The sequence below is a fragment of the Gossypium hirsutum genome, chromosome D01, assembly GCF_007990345.1.
Source record: "Gossypium hirsutum isolate 1008001.06 chromosome D01, Gossypium_hirsutum_v2.1, whole genome shotgun sequence".
In the NCBI taxonomy this organism is placed as follows: domain Eukaryota; kingdom Viridiplantae; phylum Streptophyta; class Magnoliopsida; order Malvales; family Malvaceae; genus Gossypium; species Gossypium hirsutum.
This window is the reverse complement of record NC_053437.1, coordinates 5,694,838-5,722,091: the sequence shown is the minus strand read 5'-3', so window position 1 is coordinate 5,722,091 and position 27,254 is coordinate 5,694,838. Positions and strand designations below refer to the sequence as shown.

At 28.8% G+C, this 27,254-nt stretch overlaps 1 protein-coding gene across 3 annotated transcripts; it reads right to left on the bottom strand.

Annotated features, from left to right (window-relative positions):
• Window positions 1-2,229: 2,229 nt before the first annotated feature.
• On the bottom strand, window positions 2,230-12,512 carry LOC107902726 (LRR receptor-like serine/threonine-protein kinase FLS2). 3 transcript variants are annotated; one of them, XR_005909205.1, is made up of 11 exons: window positions 11,638-12,512; window positions 10,376-10,519; window positions 9,661-9,804; window positions 9,110-9,334; window positions 8,579-8,650; window positions 7,266-7,337; window positions 6,319-6,462; window positions 5,443-5,514; window positions 2,582-3,862; window positions 2,440-2,494; window positions 2,230-2,350 (listed from the first exon to the last, which is right to left on the bottom strand). XR_005909205.1 is itself a non-coding variant. In XM_041086867.1 (10 exons), exons 1-9 carry the CDS (start codon window positions 12,335-12,337, stop codon window positions 2,604-2,606), a joined length of 2,832 nt encoding a protein of 943 aa, XP_040942801.1. In that variant the 5' UTR covers window positions 12,338-12,512; the 3' UTR covers window positions 2,230-2,494; window positions 2,582-2,603. The 3 variants fall into 3 exon arrangements, 2 of the variants coding, with proteins under 2 accessions (XP_040942801.1, XP_040942802.1); XM_041086867.1 differs by having other exon boundaries at window positions 2,230-2,494; XM_041086868.1 differs by lacking the exon at window positions 8,579-8,650 and having other exon boundaries at window positions 2,230-2,494; window positions 11,638-12,511.
• Window positions 12,513-27,254: the final 14,742 nt, after the last annotated feature.

The following is a 27,254-nucleotide window of genomic DNA, read 5'->3' as shown; positions in this document are numbered from 1 at the left end:
TTAGATCCCAATAATCGAAGTTTTACTAGCAGGGTGTAAATTGTTTTTTCCTGAGAATGATCAAATTTATCTTCTAAGAGTAATTTTTTACTACGGAATGTAAGAACATCTTAATAGTAGTTAAATTAACTTTATTAGAGGAAGATGATTTGGCTAATTAATCAACAACCATATTTCTTTTCCTGTTTACAAATTGAATTTTGATTGATACAAATTACCGAGATACTATCTTTACTTTTTTGACGGGAGTTATTAAAGATGTACTTCCCACGTAAAATTTTTTGTCATTTCCAGTAATAGGATGTAAATTTGATCGTATTAACAATCAGATTCTTGAATCTCTACGTCGGTAAGTGCAGTCCAATTTCATGAGTTTGTTTGTTCATTTAACAATTAATAGGAGGAAATTATGGCAGTGAACATCTTAAAAGTGATGGCTAGTGTGAACAAGTGTGCTATGATGTAATTTCTCTTTGCACATCTTTAAGTCATTTCGAAAATATCTACTTTCATATCCTTGTTCCTAGCTACTGTGATTTGTAAGCATTCACACTAAAAGGAAAAACAAAAATTAAAAAAAGGGCGTGCAAGACAATCATGCATGATTGATAAAGATAAAAATAGTAATACTAGAGAGCTGTATATTGACTTGAAATGGTCTTCGTCAACCTTATCCACATAATAAAAATTAATTCATTTAAAATATTTTTTTTCTCAGCCAAAATTCATATTATTACAAATAAATCAAGTTACTGAAATATCAGTAACATTGCAATCGATAGACAGTAATTTTTATTCTTTTAGCATGGAATTAATTTAATTGTATCGACTATCAAATTTTTTGTATCTATGTCAGTAATGATGGATTAGATGGACAGTGAAGTGCGGTATAGTGCGTTTAGCTTACTTTTTTTATTTTACGCTATAGTATTACTATAATATCCAATCTTACATCCACTTCTGTTTTTATATTAAACGCACCGTTCATCCAAACACACCCTAAGCTTAGTCTAATTTTATCAGTTTTTTATATAATATTATTACATGAGAATAAATAAATAGGTACAAACATATAGATTTCAAGGCAATTAACATATAGAGGGATTGTTAATTTATTTACTCATTTTCGATACAACACCACCATTAACTTCTATAATTGTAAAGTTTAAATTTAATACAATAAATAATTTAAAATTATTATAAAATAATTAATTAATTAAAATATTTATACTAATACATAAAGTGATACATCATATTTAAATAAATCATACAGAACACTTCATTAATGAAAACAAAAATATGGTACATAGTATTATTCTATTAATGAAATTATAAACCCACTTGAAATTTTCAAAAATATTGAATAACTAAAAATTTTCATTATATATAATTTTTAGTTTAATATAGTTTAATATCTTTTATGATCATTTTGTATTCTTATTTTCCCTTAATTTAAACACATATTTTATCATTAATTTTAATTTTACTATTATAATATTTAATCTCACTACTAAAATGACTAATCTTATAATTATCATAACTTTTAATTTTATCTGAGCCAATCATACCGCTCAACTTAATCAACGGCCTGGCCACACGGCCGTGTGACCCTTGTTTTCAAGTTTTTCTAAATTTTTCAATTTTATTTCAAAATGACTCCAAAATGTTTTCAAACTATTTTTAGGTCCCCGTAAGCTCGATTTAAGACCCGTGAGTGTATTTTTTACTATAATTAAATTATGTTACTGAATGTTATTAATTAAATTGTATGATTGTTCTATTGTAAGTTAAGTCTTCTGATTTGTACAGTAATTCTTAGTAATCCTAATTCGACGACGAAGATAGGTTAGGGGTGTTACAGATAGCCCACCAAATTAGGACGAAGATGCGACATCCCAAGAGTCTCGGCTTGGCTTATATATTAAAATACTTATTCTCAGTATTTGATATATTATTATTTAAAGATTGTATTATTTAATTTCATACAGTGGCATGAGACATTTGGTTGTTGTTGTTTTCTGTTGCTAAAGTATAATTAAAATTTTGAGTAATAAATAAATCTATAATTAACTAAGTTTTTCTTTCTAAGGTAAATTAAATGTTTTAAAATGACTGATTTCAAAAACTTTAATAACTCACTGAGCCATTTCAATGACTAATGTAATCTTTTGAATTTGGGTCTAACATCAAGGCCGAGTGAGGTTACAAAAATTTATCACACAAACACTTGTCTAAAATAAAGAAGTATTTATAGTGGGTGTTGCAATTTGTTTCAAAACTTGAAAACAAATCAACTTCTTGCGAAATGTTAAAATCCCACACCATGAAAGCTGAAAAACTATGCAAGGAACTGAAAAACCAAAGCAAACTATCAGTAAGAACACCCATTATCAGAACATACATTCCACGGAGAGAAGCAGCTATCGGTGCAGAACATACATGACATCTTGCTCTTATAGAAGCTGAGGAACTTCATCTTTTCTCGGACTCATTCCTGATGGATGAAAATAAAAATAATCAATTCGAGGTTTACCTAATTATTCATTTAGCATGTTTATTTCTATGAAATACAATAACTCACAAATAAAGATGGATTTGCAGGGCTACTCTCTTTTCTTCCCAAACCAGCTTGAAACTTTGTTTTGCAAGTCTCTCTCAATCATTCTTACAAGCCACCATGGTCTTCCTGTCGTGAATACAATATATGCAATGCTAATTCCTAACACCATTCCACATCCATACCCCATCATCGCAACTTTCCAAATAAAAGCTATTCCATTTCCATTATCTTCCTCATCTTGTGCTTGTTGTGATCTTTCATCATTTCTACATTCCTTTGACAATGGGAATCCACACAAACCCAAGTTCCCCCGATAAGAGTCGTTTTCAAATGTATTAAATTGCTTGCCTTGGGGAATGGGCCCCACAAGATTATTGTTCCAAAACCTTAACACTTCAAGAAATGTCAAATTTGTCAATTGAGAAGGGATTCTGCCACTCAGCTTATTAAATGAGAGATCTAATGATTCAAGTGCTGCCAAATTCCCAAATGACGGTGGGATAGGACCAGTCAGGCTATTATGAGAGAGATTGAGTGCAAGAAGCAATCTAAGCTCTCCAACTACCTTAGGAATTTCTCCATGGAATCCATTGTCCGACAAATCTATGCATGTGAATATGGGCATATGTACGGTTTTTGTAAACTCTAGCTCCAAACCTTTTATTGTTAAATTAACGGAGTATGAAAAATATTCAGAATCATATCCAACTTCTTCTTTCAGAGCCTTGAGATTTTGGAAGAACTCGGTTGGCAATAAGCCTGTGAAGTCATTATGAGAGAGATCAACCATTTGCAATTTAGAGAAGGAAAAATTGGTTAAGGAGTCCTGAATGGAACCATGGAATCTATTAGATCTCAAAATAAGAACTCGCAGCCTTGGAAGCATGCCTAACCAATGGGGAAAGGTATCACTTAAGTTGTTGTTGGCAACATTCAGAACTACTAGTTCGCTGCAATTAATCAAAGATAACGGCAGTATCCCTTCCAGCTGATTTCCATTAAGGCAAAGATATCCCAAATTCGTTGGATTCCAGTTCCCAATTTCCCCTGGAATTCTGCCACTAATGTTGCAGCTCGAAGCATCGAAATATTGAAGAGGAATCGACGAATTTCCTATAAAAGCCGGAAGGTAACCACTGATCAATGGATTTCTTGCAAATGACAAGTAACTCAAATCCCTGCAGTTTGCTAATGATGATAGAAAGCTGCTCTTCGAGGATGACAGTGTGCTGCTTAAATCATTATCCGATATGTCCAGCAGATGTAGATATCTTAGATTACCCAAGGTAATTGGAATATGCCCTGCAAAATGATCAATTACTTAAAAGGTAAAGATATGTAAGTTGAAAGGCATTCGAGTGGGTAGTTATCTATCCATCCACTGAACAAATTCAACATTCAACCTGATCATATCACCCCTTTCCCAATTATCTGATCCATTGGGTTGGGTTCTACTCCTAATTATCACAATGAGCAAAAACTAAAAAATGTTGTATAACTGTAAACACAATATTACCTATACCTATATCTGTATTGGTTAGTGTTGTCAAAATATGATTTGATGGATCTATTGAACCGATTGAACTACAAATCAAATACGCAACTAATGACTTATAACAGATAACAAGAAATGAAAAATAGTAACAAAAAAATGGTTTAAAACAGAAAAAACTATTTTTTTTTGACAAAAAAAATTTAGAATTTTTATGACATTTTGAAGTGGTTAAACAAGTGAAATTAAGAATTGAAGGTCCGATGGATTCAAAATTATTTGGAAATAAAAATATATTGTATCCCAATTTAGGGATTTGTGCTGAATTTAAATATGAGAAATGAAGATTATACATTTTGGAGAAAAGGCTGAAGTCAGGGCTTAGAAAAATGGCTGTTTGTGACTACATGACACATCTCACCTGCTTGTAACTTGCCTTTGCTGTGTATGCAATATCATTTGTGGAAAGGAAGGAGAAAGCCGAGAAAGAGAGAGGAAAAGGTAGAGAGAATTGAGGAAGAAAAGCAAAGGGACTCCAATAACCTGAATTTTATTTTAAGATTAAAAGAGGTTGTTTTCAAAATCAAGCATCTATTATTGATAGTAGTGATTAGTAGTGATTAATCTCTTCGCTATGGGTGCTCTTAAAAGGAGTAAATAGTTGGCTATAAAATGTGCTCTATTCTTATGAGCGGGACCAAACCCCCTACCATTAATTAAGGGATGAGGTGAGTAACCATCATACCACATTTTTAAATCTTATGCTTTTAGACTCACATTGAGAGATTAAGATTAGTGGCGGAGCCAAGGAATAGGCAGGGGCCTCGACAGTGGCGGAGCCAAGGAGTAGGCAAGGGCCTCGACCCCCCTAAAATGGAAAATTTTTCATTTAGGCATTTTATAATTTATAAAATTTTAAATTAGTAATGGTAAAATTATACTTTGGCCCCCCAAAAATAATAATAATTTAATTTAATCCTCTTAAAAATATACAATTTAATTCCGCCCAAAATTTTTTTCTAACTCTGCCAAGGGTTCATTTTATCATTGGTAGTAAATAGAACAATTATCCATTAATTATTATATTAACTTATAATTTTAATTTTTTTTAAAAATAAATTACAATTTTATCATTTTAGGGTCTAAGTACTTACTTGCCTCGATGTCACCTTTACACCAAAGCGAAGGTGACATATAATATATTTAGATCCAACTATTTTCAAATTTGAGTTATTTTAGAAGCATATAATTTTGAATTTAAATAATATCAATTAAACATTAAGTTAAATGCCCAAGTCTGAAATATTTAACGCATTCATAATTACACATATATAAATTGAAGAAAAAATAAATCAAGAAAAAAGATGAGTGAAGAAAGTATATATAATACCTGTTAGAGAATTACTAGATAAATCGAGAAGTTGCAAACATGTTAAATTACCAATTTGGTGTGGAATTACACCTGCGCAATCAAATTAATTTGTTAAACAAATATAAAAAAAATATTTCTTAATTTTGTTTTAAAATTAAAAGATTAAAATACAATGTTCCAGATTTTATTATCCACACTTCATTCTAGATATAGCACACTAAATTAAGCTCAAATAATGTCTGTATTGTAATTTAGGCCAATTAATTTATTTCTGTCAAAGCATAAAAGATTCAAAACAAGAGTCAATTTTGAAAAATGCTTTTTAAGCTACATCTGTTTTTTCATATTAAAAGTAATGGCAAATAGATAGTTTTTTAAGTCAAACTTTTCGATTTGACTTTCCAAGCCCAACCAAAAACAAAAAATAAAAATAAAAAATATTTTATACTTTTTAGCTTAAAATATTTTAGGTTTGAATATGTTAGAGGTCCTTATACTTTTGAAAATTAAAATTTAACCCCTATACTTCAAATTTGAGACGTTGGATCCTTATACTTTTTTATTTAAAAATATTAGTTCATGCATTCAATTTTGCTATTAAAATTTGAGATGCGGCTATTATAAAAAAATGTAAAATAATTTTTTAACTTTCAATATTTATTTTTATAATTTTTATCATTTTAGTCTTTACTCTTTAAAATTAAATAAAATTAAATAAAACTATTAAAAATGAAACAATGTGACGGCACGACTCAAAAGAAGATTTACCTTTAAATGAAATGGACAAATACAAAATATTTAAGGCATTTCTAGAAATTCAACATAAAATTAATTCAAGGAAAAATAAAAATCTTGGTAACTGAACATATATATTGAAGAAATATTCTATAATACCTGTTAGAGAATTATTGAATAACTGGAGACCTGTCAAACGTATTATATTACCGATGGATGATGGAAGTGGCCCTTCTAGCATATTAGAAGGAATGCTTAATTGTTCCAAATTGAGAAGATTCCCAATTTGGTGTGGGATTACACCTGAAATATTATTATAAAGAAAGGCAACCATATGATGGCATGATTCAAAAGCAAATTTACCACTAATGAAATGCTTAACAATTATTTGTATTTTCTAAAAAGAAATGGTAGAAATTGAACAATGTCATTTAAGAAATAAAAAAAAATTCAATATATATTGAAGAAATGGGATATAGTACTTAACTAATTATTACTAGGTAAATAGAAGAAATTCAAATGTTGAGATTCAATATATTTCAAATCGTCTTACCAGCAAAGCTAAAGAAATTAATTGAAGTTAAATTAAATTATAAATTTTTGGGAATATTATAATGTAATTTTATTATGGATAATTATTTTATATATTGTTAGTGGAGTAAAAAAGTTTCACAAATAAATTTAGATTAATGTCATTTATTTTTAAGGTACAATAAAATAATTAAAAAAAACACTTGTCATTATTTTAGACCCACTTGTGAAGTTCTTTTACTTCGTTTTTTACCCACTAACAGTGAATAGAACAATTACCCGTTTATTATTATATTAACTTACAATTTTGCCATTTTAGAGATTAAGTACTTACTTACCTTGATCCCACCTTTACACCAATGTGAAGGCTACATGTAATATGTTTACATGCATCTAACTATTTTTAATTTTGAGTCATTTTAGAAACATATAATTTTGATTTAAATCATCTCAATTAAACATTAAATTAAATTTCCAAGAGTCAATATTTAACGCATTGGTAATTACACATATATAAATTGGAAAAAACATAAATTTAAAGAAAAAAAGATGAATTAAGAAATGGTATATAATACCTGTTAAAGAATTATTGGATAAATCAAGAAACCTCAAACGTGTCAAATTACCGATTTGATATGGAATTATACCTGCACAAACAAATTAATTTATTAAACAAATATAAAAAATATATTTGTTAATTTTATTTTAAAATTAAAAATCAAGGTCCAATAATCTAAATTTTATTATTCACACTTTATTTTATATGTAATACACACTAAATTAAAAATCAAATAATATTTATTTTGTAATTTAGGCGAATTAATTTCTTTATGTCAAGCATAAAAGATTGAAAAACAAGGATCAATTTATTATTGGATTTCGACAATGCTTTCCTAAATCCTTGTTTTTTAAGTTAAAAGCAACAGTAAATAAATAGTTTTTAAGTCAAATCAGTTTTTAAATTTAACTTTTCAAGCAACTGTAAATTTATACTATTTATATATTCGTAAATAATTTATACTAATTATTTAAAAATTTATATAAATTTTATAGTTCATATATCATAATATTAATAATGAGTTATTATAACTTATTTTATTATATTTATATTATAATTTAAGTTAAATATTTTTAATACCAAAATAATTTAAATACTTAATAAATTATTTTTAATTATAATTTATGTTTGTATATTTCATAAATCTTAATAATAATTAATTTAAATATAATTTAAATACAAATTCAAATGTTGAGATTCAATATATTTCAAATCATAAATGTCTTGCCAAAATAGGGACAAAGCTAAAAAAAATTAATTGAAGTTAAAATTAAATTATAAAATTTTGAGAAGATTATAATATAATTTTATTCTGGATAATTATTTTATATATTGTCAGCGGAGTAAAAAGGTTTCACAAGTAAATTTAGGTTGATTCCATTTATTTTTAAGGTATAATAAAATAATAATTAAATAATTCATAAAAAGCACTTATCATTAATTTAATCAAAAAAATTTTACTTCATTTTCTTACTCTACTAACAATGGATAGAATAATTACCCATTTATTATATTAACTTACATTTTTAAATTTTTTATAAAAATTAAATTACAATTTTACCATTTTAGAGTCTAAATAATTACTTACCTCGATGCCGCCTTTACACCAAAGTGAAGGTGACATATAATATTTTTAGATCTAACTATTTTTAATTTTGAGTAATTGTAGAAGCATATAATTTTGATTTAAATAATTTAAATTAAACATTAACTTAAGTTTCCAAGAGTCCATTGATAATTGCACATATATAAATTGGACAGTAAATAAGTTTAAGAAAAAAAAAGAGTAAAAATAAAGAAAAAAAAGAATTAAGAAATGATATATAATACCTGTTAAAAAATTATTGGATAAATAAAGAAATTTCAAACGTGTCAAATTACTGATTTGATATGGGATTATACCTGCACAATAAAATTAATTTTTTTTTAAAAATATAAAAAAATATTTGTTAATTTTATTTCAAAATTAAAAGATCAAGTCCAATAATCCCATTTTAAAATAAATTAAATACCTAATAAATTATTTTTAATTATTTATATTTCATATATCATAATATATTAAATAATTTAAATATCATTTAAATACATATTTTAATTTTCTTCATTACAAAATCATGTTTAAAAATAACTTACACGTTTCAAAATAACTTTTCAATCTTAATAGTAAATAGTTCTTTCGAAGAATTCAAGCATTACTTCTAACAAATCCTAATACCTAAACATTATTTCAAAAGAAATAGAAATTAAATTTTTTTTTCAAATTTCCAACATTGTATCTTTAAACATTCTTATTTCCTCTTCAAATTTTGTCACCAAAAAGCGTACTTTAACTAAAATAGCATCCACCTGTTTTCCTTTTACCTTTCAACAGGTTGTTGTGGAGATCTAGAGCCTCAAGCATTGACATTGTCAAGTTTCCTATTTCTTTTGGTAGAATCTCTTCCAATCTATTACTATCTAAAATTAAACTCTGCAACTCTTTGCAGTTGAATAAACCCAATGGAATTTTTCCAGAGAGTTTGTTCCCACCCAAGTCAAGCCTTTGCAATTTAGGTAGACGTTCAAACAAGCCTGATGGGATTTGACCTGTAAAATTTTTGAAGTTTAATTTCGAGATACTGGTTCCCTATATTTTTTTATTTTAAAAAATTAGTTCATACATTTAATTTTTTGTTAAAAATTCGGATGTGGCTATTATAAAAAAAATTAAAACAGCTTTTTAATTTTCGATATTTACAGTTTTCACTCTTTAAAAATATATAAAAAGATTTAAAATTAAATGAAATTATTAAAATGAAACAATGTAACCATTAAATGAGGTGCACAAGTATAAAATATTTAACACATTTCTAGAAATTCAACATAAATTTAATTCAAAGAAAAATATGTACAGAAGAAATATTATATAATACCTGATAGAGAATTATGTGATAAATCGAAAGTTGTCAAACGTGTTAAATTACTAATGAATGACGGAAGAGGCCCTTTTAGCATATTGGAATAAAGGATTAATTCTTCCAAATTGAGAAGATTCCCAATTTGATGTGGGATTACACCTGCACGTTGAAATACTGTTATAAAAAAGCATCTATGTGATAGCATGATTCAAAAGCAAATTTACCACTGCACAAGTATACAATTTTTAACAAATTTGTATTTTCTCAAAAATATGGTAGAAATTGAACAAGAAATAAAAAACAAAATCAATATATTGAAGAAATGTGATATAGTACTTAACTCATTATTACTAGGTAAATAGAAGAAGTTGAAATGTTGAGGTCCAATATATTCCAAATCATAAAGCTAAAAAAAATTAATTGAAGGTGAACATAAATTATAAAAATTTGGAAAAATCATAAGGTAATTTTATTATGGATAATTATTCTATATTGATAGAGTAAAAAGTTTCCACAAGCAGATTTGGGTTAATGCATTTTGTTTTTAAGGTATAATAATTAAATAAGACACTTCACATTAAATAATTTTAGAAGCATGTAATTTTAAAGTTAAATAATTTCACCAAGTGTCAAATATTTAACGCTTTGATACATATATAAATTGAAAAAAAAAATTAAGAAAGAAAAAATAACAATCAAGAAAAAAGAGTGAAGAAATGATATATAATACCTGTTAAAGAATTTGTGGATAGATCGAGAATCGTCAAACGTGTTAAATTACTGATGGATGGAGGAATGTGCCCTTTTAACAAAGTGTTACAAAGGCTTAATTCTTCCAAATTGAGAAGATCTCCGATTTGGTATGGAATTACACCTACACAATCAAATTAATTTGTGAAACAAATATAAAATAAATTAATTGTTACTTTTGCTTTAAGATTAAAAGATCAAAGTCCAATAATACAAATCTTATTATCCACACTAAATTAAAGCTCAAATAATTTCTATTTCGTAATTTAAGCATAAAAGATTTAAAACAAGAGTAGGTTTATTATTGAGTTTTAAAAATGCTTTTGCTAAATTTGTTTTTCAAGTTAAAAGTAATGGTAAATAGATTTTAATTTGACTTCTTCAAGCCAAATAAAAAATAAAAATAAAAATTCTAATTTGTTTTTCAAAAGCTGTCATTGTATAAACTTCTCCCTCTTTAATATAAACATTTATATATTTAATTAAATTTTACAAATAATTTATATTAATTATTTAAAAAAATTTTAATTTTATATTTCATATATCATAATTTTAACAATGAGTTACAGTAAATAGTTTTATTTTATTTGTACTATAATTTAAGTTGAATATCTTTTAATACCACAATAATAATAAATACCTAATAAATTATTTTTAACTATAATTTACATTTATATATTTCATATATCATAACATTAATTAATTTAAATATCATTTTAATACATATTTTAATTTTATTTATTACAATATCATGTTTAAAAACACTCCAAACTTTTCAAAATAACTTTTCAATCTTAATGGTAAATTAGTCCTTTAGTAGAATTCAAGTAATTATTTTGAGTAATTTGATTATTGCTTTTACTTCTAACAAATAATGAATTCTTTGTTTTTCAAATTTGATTATAATTTGTTTTTGAAGTTAAAAAAAAAAGAGAAAGAAATTCTAAGTTTTTTTTTAGAATTTTAATAATTAAAACATGTAACAATTAAACATATAAATTGATGTTCCTTAAAATATCACATTAATATTTAAGCCAATAACCATATTTGCTTCTTTTAATAAAACATTAAAATATTTTTGATTTTTAAAAATTAATCACAATCATTAAAATTATGAATTGAGGACTTTGGCGCTATCATGATTGATGAAACGCATGAAAATTCTTTTTAAAAAAGTTTTTTTTTGTTACCTTGCACTCGACAATAAAAAACTACTATACCATCCAATTGCTATCCCTTTACCTTCGAACATGTTGCCGCCAAGACGTAGAATCCTAAGCATTGTCAAGTTTCCTATTTCTTTTGGTAGAATCCCTCCCATCATCCTATTATATCCGAAATCTATAACCTGTAATTCTTTGCACTTGAATAAACCCATTGGAATTTCCGAAGAGAGCTTGTTGAGGGTCAAGGAAAGCACTTGCAATCTAGGTAGATGTTCAAACATATCTGATCGGATTTCACCTGCAAAAATGTTATTTCTCAAAGACAAGTATTGAAGTTTAGGGAAGGAATATGGGATTTCTCCGCAGAAATTGTTCCAAGATAAGTCTATATGTTTCAATCGATGCAAATTAGTAAACTGATCCGGTAAAGAGCCATAAAAAGAGTTGTTCATCAGGTCAAGTGAAGTAAGAAAAGATAGATTCCCAATTTGAGATGGTATAGTGCCAGTGAGAAGCATGCTGGAAAGATTAAGAGCTATGACTCTTTGGTGTCGGGATCCGCAAGTGACACCAATCCAATTACAAACTGAGGTAGCAGTAGACCAATTGGTTTTCAACATCTTTTGAGGATCGCTAACAATATAGGCTTTTAGTGCCAAAAGAGCTGACTGATCTGTGTTGATATTGGTTGTTGTTTTGATAGAGAATGAAACCACAAAATGAGGTAACAGCATCACCATCATAAGAGCCAGAATGAACCGAGTGACGTTTCCCATCAGAATTTGTGGAAGTGCAACAATTTGATCAGAAGTATGCTCCAAGTGGCGAAATTTGTGGTTAGACTTGCTCTACTATTGGTTTTGTATAGTTAATTTTTCTCACAAAATTCAATCATATATATAGAAAACCAATGAGGTTTTCTTCCAAGCATTTGGCTGTAATTGTCTACACATATGACTTATTGACGACTCGTAGCTTGGCTCTGGTTGGCTTTGACTTAAAATTTTCTTTTCAGTTGTTTACAATAGGGACGTCATGGTTGGAGATTAACCAAGCCCACTTGTATCTTTGAAACAATTGGATTTTTTTTGGAAGTAGAATTTATTTTTATTGGATTAAGGGAACCTTGAACTCAAAACAAATTTCCAATAATTTTTCGAAATTAATTTTTTTTTGCCAACTCTGCAAATCAGTGGTCAAATCTTTCAGAACATCATTAAAACTTTAAATTCAAAAGATGAATACAATCAAACAATTTACTCTACTGATTAAATGTCATAACCAAGGTTCATTTGTTATTTTTTGGTAAAAATATTATAAAAATTTTTGTACTAATAGTTAAATTACATTTTGCTCATTCTACTTAGAAAAAGGATAAATTAATCCATCTGTATTAGATCAAAGAGCAAAGTAGTCATTTCTTTAAAAAAATTTCATCCTTTTGTACCATTAAAAACTAGTGCAGTTGACAGAATAATCAGAGAATGCCATGTGGCATACCACGTGTATCTCATGTTGACATACAAAAACTAATTTTTAACAGTAAAAATTGATGAAAATTTTAATAAAAGGACCAATTTATTTTTTGATCTAACATACAAGGACTAATTTACTCATTTTTAAATATAAAAATCAAAATACATTTGAAAATTAATAAATATATCTGCTCTTTTACATAAATAATATAAAAATAATTAATTACCAAAATAGACATTTGTTCTAGTGTTTTGAGGGTGCCGTCTGACATATTGACAGCATCAAACTGAAATATGATGACGTAAAATATTCAAGGTATAAAATTATAATTATAAAAACTTTAGAAAACTCTTATTATGTATAAATTATAACTATTAGTTGAATTTATAGTTTCCAAATATAACGTGAGCAAAAGAAAACTATTGGAATCGGCCTTTTTTTAAAATACTTTTCGGTAGAAAAAAACTTTTTGAACTAATTGATAAGAGGCCTTTCGATTTTTGGTGTTGAAGGAGAATAAAAGAAAATAATAAATAAGGAGGATTTATAAAACAATTTACTCTAGTTAAAGTTTGGTGCCGCCACACTTTCATGCGTAACCCTTAAACCCTTTCTTTTTAGAAGCCAATCAAAATAGAAAAATTACGTATTAGGTCTTTGAATATTTTAAGTCATTACATTTCAATCTGGTGCCACCAATATGTCAAGTGGCACTGTCAAAACACTATAACAAATATTTATTTTTATAATTATTCTATTTTCATACCATTTTTGTAATTAATTATTTTTTATATTATTTGGATAAAAAAAGAAAAATATATCTTAATACTGAACTAAAAGAAAATCATGGAAATGCCAGTGCAAATCTTAAAAGGTAATGGCTAGTGTGAGCAGGTGTTCTGTCATGTAATTTCCCTTTTGACAATGGAGACATAACTTTTTAAGTCATTATTTCAGTAGTCAAGGTCTTTCTTTAATGATTAGTTAGTCTTGTGCAATTTTGTTACTCCAATTCCACGAATCCTTTTGCTTTTGCTTTTACTTTTTGGTAATTATATGCCGATTTCTTTCTTTAGTCTTAATTAATTAATTTACTTTCAATTCCTATTGCATAGTTTTGCCTTTTGCTTTTGTTCTTATTCGGCGGTTTTAATTACACGTTGATTGTTCTTCTTTTTATTAAAAATGGTTTTGCAGATAAACTTTATCAGTGTTCCAAAATAACAAGTCACCTCATTCCAGGCAAGCTTATTCAAGGTAGTTTATGCAGTGCCAATAGTAGTGACCATTATAGTCTATACTGCGGTAAGGAGATGGACAATTTTTTAAAAAAAATTTGAGTTATGAATCATGTTGATATTGTGGAACGATGATAATTTATCTATTAAGATAAATCTATTTAAAATAATATATTCTAAAGATTGAATCGAATCCGATCAAGCAATCAAATTTTTTGAATTATAAAAATTTTATTGAAATTACGTCAAAGATTTATTTCATATAATCTTATTTTATCTTATATTTTATTAATATATTATACATGCTATAGGGAAACTGATCGGATTTAGGGGGGACTGGTAGGGCTCCAACCCCTCTACAATAGAAATTTTGTTATTTTGACTATTTACATTTTTAAAAATTTTAAATTAATAAAGGTAAAATTTTACTTTGGCTCCCTTAAAAATAGAAAATTTTGATTTAATCTTTCAAAAATTATATAGATATAGACAATTTAATTTCGACTCCTAAAATTTTTTTCTGACTTTGCCCCGGAAGTGATTGTAATTTTTTTTTATCAGCAAAGGTGAAAATTTATTACTTGAACAAAGCCAAAAGGCTGAGGTACAACTAGAGACAAACAAAATATAATATAGCTATCAGGATACATAAAGAGGAAGCAAAGTGAAAGGAAATACAAATCATCAAGTGAATTAGTCCTCGACAAACCACCAAAGGAGAGGGCCGAGAAAGTCCGGCTTTTGCAAGTCACCTCACCAATTTTTTAGCCATTTTATCAATTAACTTAAAAAACACCCATAATTTCAACCGAGGTTCAGGAGAATCTGTAAAGTGATTTATTAGGTTAACAACTCTAATTTTAATATATTTAAACAGATAGATTTTCAAATATTCTATTTGTAAAAATAATTTGTTTAATTTAATTTTAAAATATTATGTAAATTTAAATAATTTAGATTAAGAATTAAGATTTGTATTGGATTGGTGTCACCTTTCAACTTAGGGTCTGTTTGATTGGCAGTAAAATGTTTTCCGTAAAATGATTTTTGGAAAATGTTTTACTTTTCTGTAAAATGATTTACTGGAAAATATTTTTTGGTGTTTGATTGAATCTGTGTAAAATATTTTCTGCTGTTTGACAGATTTCCTGAAAATATTTTCCGGAAAAGTTGTTTTTACATATATTAATAAATTTATATACATATTAATAAATTTTTATATTTTAAATTATTTTTACACATATTGCAATGATTTATTTATAAATAATTTTTTTATTAATAAAAGTTTTATCTAATTAAATTCCAAATGTTCATCTATTTGTAGATTATACTGATTTGATTTTACTTCTTCATTATTAAAACATTTATTTGTATTTAAATTTTATATTAATTTGATTCTACTTTTATCCAATCTGATTCTTGTGATACATATATTTAACATGGGATTTAAATTAAAATAAAAAATACTGTAATTATTAGAAAATTTCATTTTTTTTAAAAACTAGTATATTGTATTAACTCGTACTAAATGATATGTCAAACTTAAATTGCTACATTAATATATATTGGGTAACTAATACAAGTGTAATATGCAATTAAAAGCTAGAATTTAAATGTTACCAACACAAAAAATAAAGACGAGATAATAAAAATTATTGAAAAAGAAAAGCAAAACAGTAATCCATAGCACAACAAGAAACTAGTTATATTGTTGTTCTCTTTTTTCTATCCAAACCCAAAACAAAACATCAAAACCGCATTTAGTACTACCAAAGTCTTTTATGGTTCCATCTAAGATTTGCAGTAAATGAATTTGAAACTACTTAGGACCAACGTCTTTGAGAGCACAGATCTGCTCTTCCCCCATTGCAGACATAACAGACACAACCAGGTATTTCCCCTCAGCAAAACCATCATTGATCTGCAATCACACCAAACCACATGAATGTAAAATTATATAACTACCATCTTCATGATATGTAAATTGGAACCAACATTTTTTTTTTGTTCTAGTATTAGATACACTTGAATTAGTACGCCAAGAGATTAACTTACCTCCTTACATTCTTGTTCCATTTCCTCATACGTCAATGCTAGCTTCTTTACCACATTTTCTTTTGTTTGTTCAATTGTCTGTAAAAGATCACAGAAATAGTAGTTAAAACCATCCACTATAGTTACCATATCTGGACTACAAACAGCAGCGACATACTTTTGCAAAGGCTTTCGCTCATGTTTCACATTTTTATCAAAGACAGTTAAGGGCAAAGTAAGCAACCAACTAACCTTACTCAGTAAATCAGAGAGTTTTTTCATCTTGGCCTCCATCAATGCAATATGTTTCAGACTATTAATGTCTTGTGAAACTGCAGTAGACCCATTTTGTCGAGGTCCATGTGAGCCTTTTGCAAAATGTTAGCAAATAATTCATTTTTAACTTTTAGGCTGTTAGCAAAATATTTCAAGTACATATCAAATAATTCCCTCAAAAATCTCAAACAATAATGCCTTTGGGGTTCTGGCAAAGTGAAAAGCTTGACATGTAATTGCAATGGATCTTAAAACCCACATTACAGCAATTAAAACAGAAGAGTACTCTGAGGTTACAAATGAATTACAAATCTAAATTTTCAAATTTATGTTTCCAAACATAGCATAAATGAACACAATCACAGCATAAGAATTTATAGCCAGAACCACATAATATTTTTCATTCTCAAAATAACTAATTACTTTGAAAGTAACCAGCAAGATAAGATTTTTGCAGTGACAACATCAGATGATACAATAGCAACATGTTTCTTCATTTTTCACTCTTTAATACAACTTGGTCATGCATTTGCCTAAAAGAAATGGAAAACACACATTTCTAAGCACTGAACTGAAGAGGTTGGAGTCACTACAACAAAAAAATGTCTAGCAATGATGAACATAATCAAAGAGGTACAAGTCGTGTGAGTTAAGATAATGTCTAACAACCCGGTAAAATTATAGCAGCACATATATAAAAGAACAATACAGTTCAGCTAGTACAACATGAGAAAAATGACTATATTTTCCTAAAAGAATATGGGGTTCAATAAGGTTCCCCTCATCATAAGGCCGGGAAATTATAGAAGAAAAAGCAGAAATCGATCAAATATAAACCCCTCATTTGCTTTATTATTATATGAAAAAAGACAGAAATCGTTCACAAAAGGAGTGTGAGGAAGATTTTCATATTTGTATGCTGCAAGACGATTTTGAGTGATTTGCTCAGTTGAAACTTTGTTTTCAGCACAATGTGACAAGTCAACATGTATTGTTTTGCTTAGTGATAAATAATATGTTTTTTTTTAAGTAACATCAAGGAATGAGCATGATTTCTTGAAAACCAAGTCCTGCAAACAAGTGAAGCCAGAGAAAAGACCTTATGTAACACCATTAGACCACAGTCCATGCACAAGAAAACCAAACAGTCTAAAAGAAAGGAAATATTAATAAAGGAACTCAAAACGGGCATTGACTTCTCTGAAAAAGGATATCAGCTCGTCCAATGACTTCTCAAAACTTCCATACATTCTAATGGATAACCTTAGCCACTTCGAAATATGTGCTCTATTCTTTTCATCTTGATCACAAAAAACCATTTCCATTTAAATATGCATTAAAAAGAAAGGGGATAATTACTATCATTTTCTTAATGTTATTAAGAACATTCCTCAAATGCAGCAAAATATCACAAGCCATATTTTAGTTAAATAAATATATGGCGTCAGACTGTTATACTGCTGAACTTTGGTACGAAAACATCTAATAGAAGACTCTAAGGAAGTGCAGCTACTAGCTAATAGTAACATCTGCACATTTCTAGGGGCATTGCTTCACATATTTATACAAGTTTGATGCTTTGGTACAATCAAGTAGAGCTGACAAAATTCTTCAGAAAAAGAAATAGGGAATTCTCAAAAGCTAAAGATTTGTTTTACTTGCCCTGTACAACTCATCCTAGCCAAAAAATGCAAAAAGCAAAAGTAGAAAGCAGTTCTAGACTTAACCCAAACCCAACTGGTTATCATATGATATACATTTAGTGAAGATGCCTATGAATCTCACTAGAGGCAATGCAATAAACCATCAATGAATACTTTGTTTCATATAAAAGATTACCCTAGTCCACATCTTATCCTATCCATCTACGTTTTGGGGAAGATCTTTGCTCTCTTCCATATCTGCTCACCTAGCAGACAAATAGTGAACTATCACAAGTCCACGGCATCACAGGTAATTTGAGCAAGGGATTAGACATTGGCCACAAAGATGTTCCCTTGTATATTCATTTGATAGTAAGTTGTGTGATTTATCAAAAAAAAAGTAAGTTGTGTGATGTTAGCATTTTATATTCAGAAGCTTGTGTAATAGCTAAAACCAAATCCAAAATGATTACCTAGTAAGATATGGCTCCATAATCATATCTATGGCGTATACAGCACCCTGCATAGTAAAAAAGGTAGTCATTGAATAACACCATTGAACTGAAGAAAGTTCTTTTTTCTTTTTTTTTCAATGGGAGATTTATGAAGAATATATGCTTAAATGACATAATCAACCATCTATATATAACAAAAATATAACCAAAATATCATCCAGCAAGAAAAGTCGCCCAAATAGGAGGCGAATAGCCCAATAGATAATCTGTAATCTTCATCGGCTACTATACTTTCTCTCAATTTGATGACAATCAGCATAATTCATTAAAATAAAAATGTTAGAAATCAAAGAACGAGAGAGGAAGAGAGGAAACAAAACAGAATATGCTGAGAAGAGAAGATGAAGAACAGAAAAAGAAAAAGGAATGAAGAACGGAAGAAGAAGAAGGAGCCTTACCTGGATTAAGGAGGAATCGGAAGAGGTCCTTGACCAAACTGATTTGCAATCCAAGGGGAAGGGAAAAGGGAAAGGGAAGGGAAAGGGGAAAGGGGAGAAGAAGGCATCATTTTCTGGAAAATGTCTTACCGAGTTCAAAAGCGTAAGACATTTTCCCCAAATTTGTAATAGGTTTTCCCGTGTTGCGAAATTGGTTTTACAAAAGAAAAATATTTTCCTGCTATCAAACACTGGAAAACGTGTAAAACCAATTCCGGAATTGGTTTCCCCCTATCAAACACAGCCTTAGTTCAACTCAAGAGATAATTTTTCAAAAGTTTTTTTTTACAAAGCAATCAATATTATTTTGAGGATAATTTTATCTTTTCATCTAAAATCTAAAAATATATTCATACATGATTGTATTTAAACTCAAAATATTATTATTTTTAATAAAATCAATTTTATCATTTCAACCAAAGTTATATTTAATTATTGTATTTTTTTAAAAATTTGTTAAATAAAATTTTCACCCGCTAATCATAACCTAATATAAATAAAATGGGTTGGAGTGAAAGAGCTTGGTTGGATCTTAAGCAAGCCTCTAGTGTCACGGGGCTAGATCTTTCGTCTCGCGATCCATGCGGCCTTAGGCAATCTGTTTGTCCAAACTCGGTGAAGTCAGCCTTTACTCAAGTGAGGATTCCTTAAGAACTCCTCCAATGCACCAATTTATATAGTGGAAGTAAAACAATGCCAAAAGAAGCCACAAAGAACAACAGAAAACCACAGAAAAGATCACACACAAAATGTTTGAGTAAATACTCTCAACTTACAATGGAATGATTTACAAGTGAGGGGAGGCTCTCTATCTATAGTTGAGCTACCCCAAAATCGACGGACAAGATTAAGTTACATCGACGGACGAGATTAACCATATCCCTTGGTTTTAGGGATTTACAAGATATTCCATATCAAATCTAATCTAATCTTTACAAGATATGATTTCTAATACCCCAAAAATTACTACAGTAAGAAAGTAAGGTAATATCCTTGATATAGTAAAATAAGAAAATAAAGTGATAAAAGGGTAATATTGAGTTATGTCAACATTGGGAAGTATATTATGACATATTAATTCAAGAAAGGATTAAATTACAAAAGTGAGAAAAGTTTTATTGTCCTAGAGTAAATACTCAAAAGTTGAAGGGTTAAAGTGTAAATATGAAAAAGTTGAAGGACTAATAGTGTAAATATTTTAAGGGTGGAATAATCTAGAAACTAAGGAAAATGGATGAATTAGGACCAAATTGAAAATGTGAAGAATTTTGAGGGACTAAATCACAATTTTACCAAATTAAGTGATGACTCAATGATGGAATTTTTAAAGATTATAAAGGAAAAAATGGTCAATTAATAAGAGAGAGAAATCTAGAAGGCAATGATGATGTTGGTGATATTTTAGATTAATTAATTAATTAGTTATTAGTTTATTAATATTTTAATTAAATTTTTATATGATATTTTATTATTTTATTATTATTCTATTTAGTATACATATGGAAGAAAAATATGAAGAATCTTCATCTTCTTCCCATGGATCCAACGTATGAAGAGAAAAGAAAGAAAGAAACTTTCTTTTCTTTACAATTTGGTCCTTTACCAAAAATTCACCATTTTCACTTAGAAATCAAAAGAATTTTCATATCCATCAAGAGAGAAAGATAACAAGGAGACTATGGGGAGCTAGAATATCAAGTTAGATTCAAGAAATAGAAGCTGGAGGAGAGAGAAAATTCATGATAAGTATGTGTTAATGTATGAAGTAAGACAACCATGAGTTAAGAAATGTAGAAAAGTAGAATAAAATAAAAGTTTATATAGTGATAAGCTCATTCGCGTTTGCTTGGCGCTCATATGATGTTATGTGCTCAACATATTTGATTAAGTAAATATGGTCAGTAAATATACACAAATAGATGGAATGTATGTTTATGTACACTTGCTTGAATAAGTGTAATCAGTATGTTTATATGATAGAATCTTATGTTTAATTGTTAAATTAGAAATAATATGATGTTTGTTTTATGTCTTTGCTATTGAACCATGAATATTATAATAGTATGAAAATTGAATTGAAAGATCAAATTGAAAGACCATGGTTGGACCATGACAACATGTGATATGTGGTTTTCGTATAAGACCATATCTGGGATATATGGAATCGGCGTGCGATCTCGTATAAGATCATGTCTGGGACATGGCATCGACATCGATATGTGAGCCAGTGTAAGATCATGTCTGGGACATGGCATTGGCATTATTGAAATTATGAGAGGTCACATGTAAAACCATGTCTGGGACATGGCGTTGGCACCGAGATGAGAGGTCCCATGTAAGACCATGTCTGGGACATGGCTGTAGCGACCTAAAAATGTTGCGATGGGCGCTAGTCGAAGTAATTCTTGCAAATTTGAAAATTGAATCTCGATTTTATTTGAAAAAGGAGTCGCCACCGATCTTTTTTCTAGGTGTGATCGGACACCTACAAAATTCTCCTTTTTTAGAAAACTTTATTTTTAAACTTTTCTAAAAAGAGGTAATTTTAGGTCTGCGTGAAAATCCAGAGAAAATTAAGGTTTGAGAGTCGGTTACGGGCGAGGAAGGTATTAGCACCCTTGCGACGCCCAAAATTGGTATCTCGTTAAACGTACGTTGTCTTAATTTTTAAAAATACAAGTTCAATTTAATATTTAATTGTGATTCGATTGAAACACAAGAATCTCTTGTTTTGAAAACACGAGAATTTTGAAACACAATATTTTTTGAAAACACGAAATTTTTTTTGAAAACACGAGAATTTTAGAAACACGAAATTTTTTTTAAAAAACCTGAAAATTTTTACAATACGAAAATTTGCGAAACATGACAATTTTCGAAACACGAGAATTTTTTGAGAACACAAAATAAAACACGGAAATTTGTGAAACACGAGAAATTTTTTTAAAACACGGAAACTTTTGAAATACGAAAATTTTAAAAACACGAAAATTTGCGAAACACGACAATTGTTTTGAAACACGAGAAATTTTTGTGAACGCGAAAATTTTAAAACACGGAAATTTTTAAAACACGAGGATTTTTTTAAAGCACGGAAATTTTTGAAATACGAGAATTTAAAAGAACATGAAAGTTTACAAAACACGAGAAGTTTTTTTTTAAAATACAAAAATTTTTGAAACAATAGATTTTTTTGATAACACTAGAATTTTTTAAAAAAAATTTGTGAAATACGAGAATTTTTAATACGAGAATTCAAAAAACGAAAATGTACAAAACACGAAAATTTTTGAAAACACGATAATTTTTGAAAACCTGGAACTTTTAAAATACGGGAATTTTTTGAAACACCGAAATTTTTTGAAAACACGAAGATTTTAAAACACGCAAAATTTTGGAAACACGAAAATTTTTGAAATACGAATTTTTTTAAAATCGCGGAAATTCTTTTGAAACACGAAAACTCTTGAAAATGCGAAAAGTCAAACATTTTGAAATACGAGTAATATTTGAAAATCTGAATATTTGAAACACGAATTTTTTTATTTTTATTGTTTTTTAAAAACGTACCGTATTTAACATGAATCGATGATATTCACCTCAACATGGCGATGAAATCGACGTATTAGCGTCAAAACGATTCAATTTGATATTTAATCGGGATTCTATTAAAACACGAGAAATTTTTTAAATACAGGAATTTTTGAATATTTTTATTTTAAAAGGGCGTCCCGAATTTAACACAAGCTATCGATATCCACCCAATATAGCGATGAATTCGGTGACTCGATGCTAAACCGATTCATTGCCTTATTTATTAAAATTATTTAAAATAAAGTAAAATTAAAATTGAATTAAATTCAAAATATAAATACAAAAAAATATAAATGCATATAATACTAATAATATTAAAACGAAATAACATAAAAATACGAACATTAAATTAAAAATGAAATAAACGAAATTACCGAAAAATGTCTGAAATACGAGCTTCGCCGAACGGGTTACACAAATTAAAACCCCTTTCTTCTTTTTTCCTCTCTTTTTCTTTTTTCTTTTTTTTTTCTGGACTGGGCTGGCCTGTTGGGCTGCTGCTAGGCCTGGGGGCTGCTGGGCTGCCGCTGCACTGGGCCTGGGGGCCTGCTACTGCGCTGGGCCTGTATGTGGGCTGCTTCTTTCTTCTTCTTTTTTTCTTTCTTTCTTTCTTTTTTCTGCTGCTTCTTTTTCTGTTTTGGTTTTTTTGGGGCTGGCCAGCTACTGCTGTTGGGTTGTTGGGTGCTGCGGGTCGGGTCAATTTTACGGGTCGGGTCGGTTTGGTCGGGTTGACCCGACTGTTGACTTTTCTTTTTTTTCTTTTTTCTTTCCTTTTTTCTCACTTTTTCTTCTTCTTTTTCTTTCTTTGTTCTTTTTCTTCGGGTCGCACCCTAGCCCCGTGCCGTTGCCGTCACTTGCGCCGGTCTCCTCCGCCCTCGGTGGCTATGGGTGGTTCTCCTCTTCCCCTTTTCTTTCTCCCTTTTTCATTTTCTTCCTTTCTTCCTTTCTTTCTTCCCTACTTCTTTACTATTTGGGTTGCTTTTTTTTTGTTTTCTCTTGGCTTATTGTATAGGAGCGACGGCGGTGGTGGTGTCACAACGGCGGTGCGACGACGGTGGTTACGGGAAGATGGTGGTGGAAGCTTCGGCCTGCTGCTATTCTTTTTGGATTTTCTCCTACTCTCTCTTTGGTTGCCAAAAGAAAGAAAAAACCCTCTTTCTTTCTTCTCTTGGCTTCCTTTTTAATGCCTCAATTTGTCCTCTTTCTTATTGTTTTCAGGTGGCAGAGGAGCCATGATGGCCTAGGGAGCTGCCGGAGTAGTTGGAAGTGGCAGGAGCATGCTTGGATGCCGATTGGGTGATTTGACAAGTCCAGAAGGACCAAAATGTAGAAGACACAAAATATTTGGGGTAAAAATGTAATTTTAGGAAAATATAGGGCCAAGATGTAATTTTTAGAAAGTTTAGTGGTCAAAGTGTAATTTTGAGAAAGTTTAATGGTTGAAATGTAATTTTAGAAAATTTTGGGGTCAAAATTTAAATTTTAGAAAAGTTTGGGGTCAAAATGTAATTTTTGAAAAGATCAGGGGCTAAAATGTAATTTTCATTTTTTTTCTTTTTTTTCAAAATTTTATTATTACTAATCTATTAATATTTAAAACAAAAATTAAAACAATTAAAAATGAGTTAAAACAAACCCAAAATTTAATCTTAATGGGCTCAATCATCGGGCCCATATGAGACCAGCCCGGCCCGAAATCCTACCCGGGCAAAATTCAGTTATTACAATGGCGTTGGCACCGAGATGAGAGGTCCCATGTAAGACCATATCTGGGACGTGGCGTTGGCACCGAGATGAGAGGTCCCTTGTAAGACCATGTCTGGGACATGGCATGGGCACCGATATGAGAACTCCCATGTAAGACCATATCTGGGATATGACATTGGCAGTGCAGAAAACATCCCATGTAAGACCATGCCTGGAACATGGCTTTGGCATGTTATTATCAGACAAGAGACCCGATTATCCTTAGTATTCCAAGTGATTCAACGGGCTAGTAAAGAAATTATGTTACATGAAAGTTCAGGTGAAAGTATGATAAACAAATTCAGGTGAGTATAAGGATTAAGAATATTTCAGTTATCGGTTGAGAAAAGAATTTCAATAAGAAATGAGTAAGTTATAAACATGAGCTGTTTAAGCAAGCAAGTAAGTAAACAAGTAAGAGAGTAAATAAAGAAGAAGTTAAATTTGATGAGACAAAATATTCAGGTATGATACCTAAAAGAATGTATGTATTGACTGGAAGTTTTTTTTAGTGAATGGAATAAAGTGAGGTTCGTGATAACAGAATTAGTCAGAGAAATGATACTTAAGTGGTATCAGAGCTATGGTTTAGTCAGTTCTCGGACTAACATAGCATATGTGAGTTTAGCTATACATGCCATATTATTACTCGTGATAGTGTAATATCTTCCGACTCCAATGAAATTATTTTGTAAGACAGAGATGACTTCTAACCAAGTTATTTCCAATAATGCTAAAAAAATTATGTTGAGGTGATTGAAATGTGTTTGTGATGAAAAGAAATTTAGAAAGGTATGAATAGAAAATTACCAAATTGTCCCTGAATTTTTGGTATTTTTGCAATTTAGCCTGGTAAGTTCGTGTAACTTGAATTATATTCTTAGATGATTGAAATATATATATTAGATTGAGAAATTGATTTGAATTGTGAACATGAGAAATTGTGAATTGAATGAAATGAAAATAAAGCTTTGAATTACATGAGTAAATATCGGGTCTCGTAGGCCCTATTTGTTATGAATATAATATTTCGAGAATATGTTGTAAAGAATTATAAAAGCACATTAATAATTTAAAAGTTTTAATTCGGATGAAATTTTGCAACTCGGTTTAATACGTATGCAAATGTATGTCTTCTAGTAATGCCTGGTACCTTATTCCAGCGCCGAATACGGGTAAGGGGTGTTACAATGTGACATCACCAGATTCGATCATAACGTTTAAACTGGGTTTGGGGTGTTACATGATTCCTATCAATCTTCTAAGATTAGTTACCAAAATAGCCTAAGTAGCCATTATCTTCATTATGGGTCAACCAGGCTTCAATCTGATAGGCTTCTCTAACAGTTTTTTGAATCGGGCCAATTCTCGTGGGCTAAATGATTCACATCTTATCGACAGACCTCTATGGGGCGCATCTTGTGCCATGGTTATGGGATTTGCACTTTGATCCGTGACACTAGAACGTTAATCATCATCATCAGTGACAACGAACCTTGGTGAAGGCAGTTGTGCAATTTTTCTGCATTTCTTTGACAATGGCAAGCCACATAGTCTCAAGTCACTGCGAGAGAAGAAATTCTTTTAGAAGTCTTTTTAGAAGAAAATTTTGAAAATTATTAGATTTTTAAAATATTAATACTTTAGAATTCATTAATTCAAAATTCTAACATTTGTAACTATTTTGTTTGGATAAATAATTGATTTAGAAAAGTTAATTTATTAGAGTTTTACAAATTAAAAAATGATTATATTATAAATAAATAATATAAAATTCAATATAGATATCATTATATATTTAAAAATATAAATAATTTTAATAAAATAAGTTTTAAATTTTATATATTAAAATTAAATAAAAAATATTTTTTGAAGTTTAAATTTTTTGTCTTATAACAAGACCATGTGTATTAAATCAAATAAATTATGAGAAATCTTGAAAAATTACCTCTTTAGGTGGAATTTGAGAAAAGAAATTGAGCTATTGAAATCTCCTAGAGTGTATTTAGACAAAAAATTTTAATTTTTTTGTGATTTTTAAAATACTAACATTTTAGGATTCATCAATTCAAAATGCTAGCATCAACTACTTTGTATGGATAAATAATAGATTCTTGAAATTATACAAATTAAAAATTAATTATAAAAAGAATAATTATATTAAAAATAAATAATATAAAAAAATTCAATATAGATATTATTATATTTATAAAAATTTATAAATATTTTTAATAAAATAAATCTTAAAAATATGTTTATGTTAAAATTCAATAACAATAGTTTTTTAATTTGATTTTTTATCTTATGGTGGGGCCATGTGTATTAAATAAAATAAAATTTGGATGAATTTTGAAAAACCACCTCTTTTGGTGAAATTTTGAAATTCTCCAACATTTTTATTTAAACAAGTAAAATTATTTTTAAAATTTTAAAAACCTTGATATAAACAAAATTTCTTTTACAAATCTTTCATCCCAACACACCCCTATTGAAATTACTCATGAATTTTGAAATTCTCCAACATATTTTTTCCAACAAGTAAATTTGTTTTTAGGATTTTGAAAACTTTGATATAAATGAAATTCTTCATATGCAAATCTCTCACCCAAACACATCCTAAGGGTCAAAATTGAATTCTAATTTTTTGAGAGGTCAATATACAATTTTCATCATGTATTAATTTATAATTTCATCATAATTTGAAATACATGTTTTTGGCCACATTGTATCTGCT

Bases quoted from the DNA above. Each gene is read 5' to 3' on its own strand.
- LOC107902726 (XM_041086867.1), bottom strand. From the start codon at position 12,337: ATGGGAAACGTCACTCGGTTCATTCTGGCTCTTATGATGGTGATGCTG. The intron at 10,520-11,637 runs GTAAAGGGATAG...TTGATTGTGTAG, and splicing joins TGGCGGCAACATGTTCGAAG to GTGTAATTCCATACCAAATC. The intron at 5,515-6,318 runs GTATTATAGAAT...TTGATTGCGCAG, and splicing joins ATTCAATAATTCTCTAACAG to GTGTAATTCCACACCAAATT.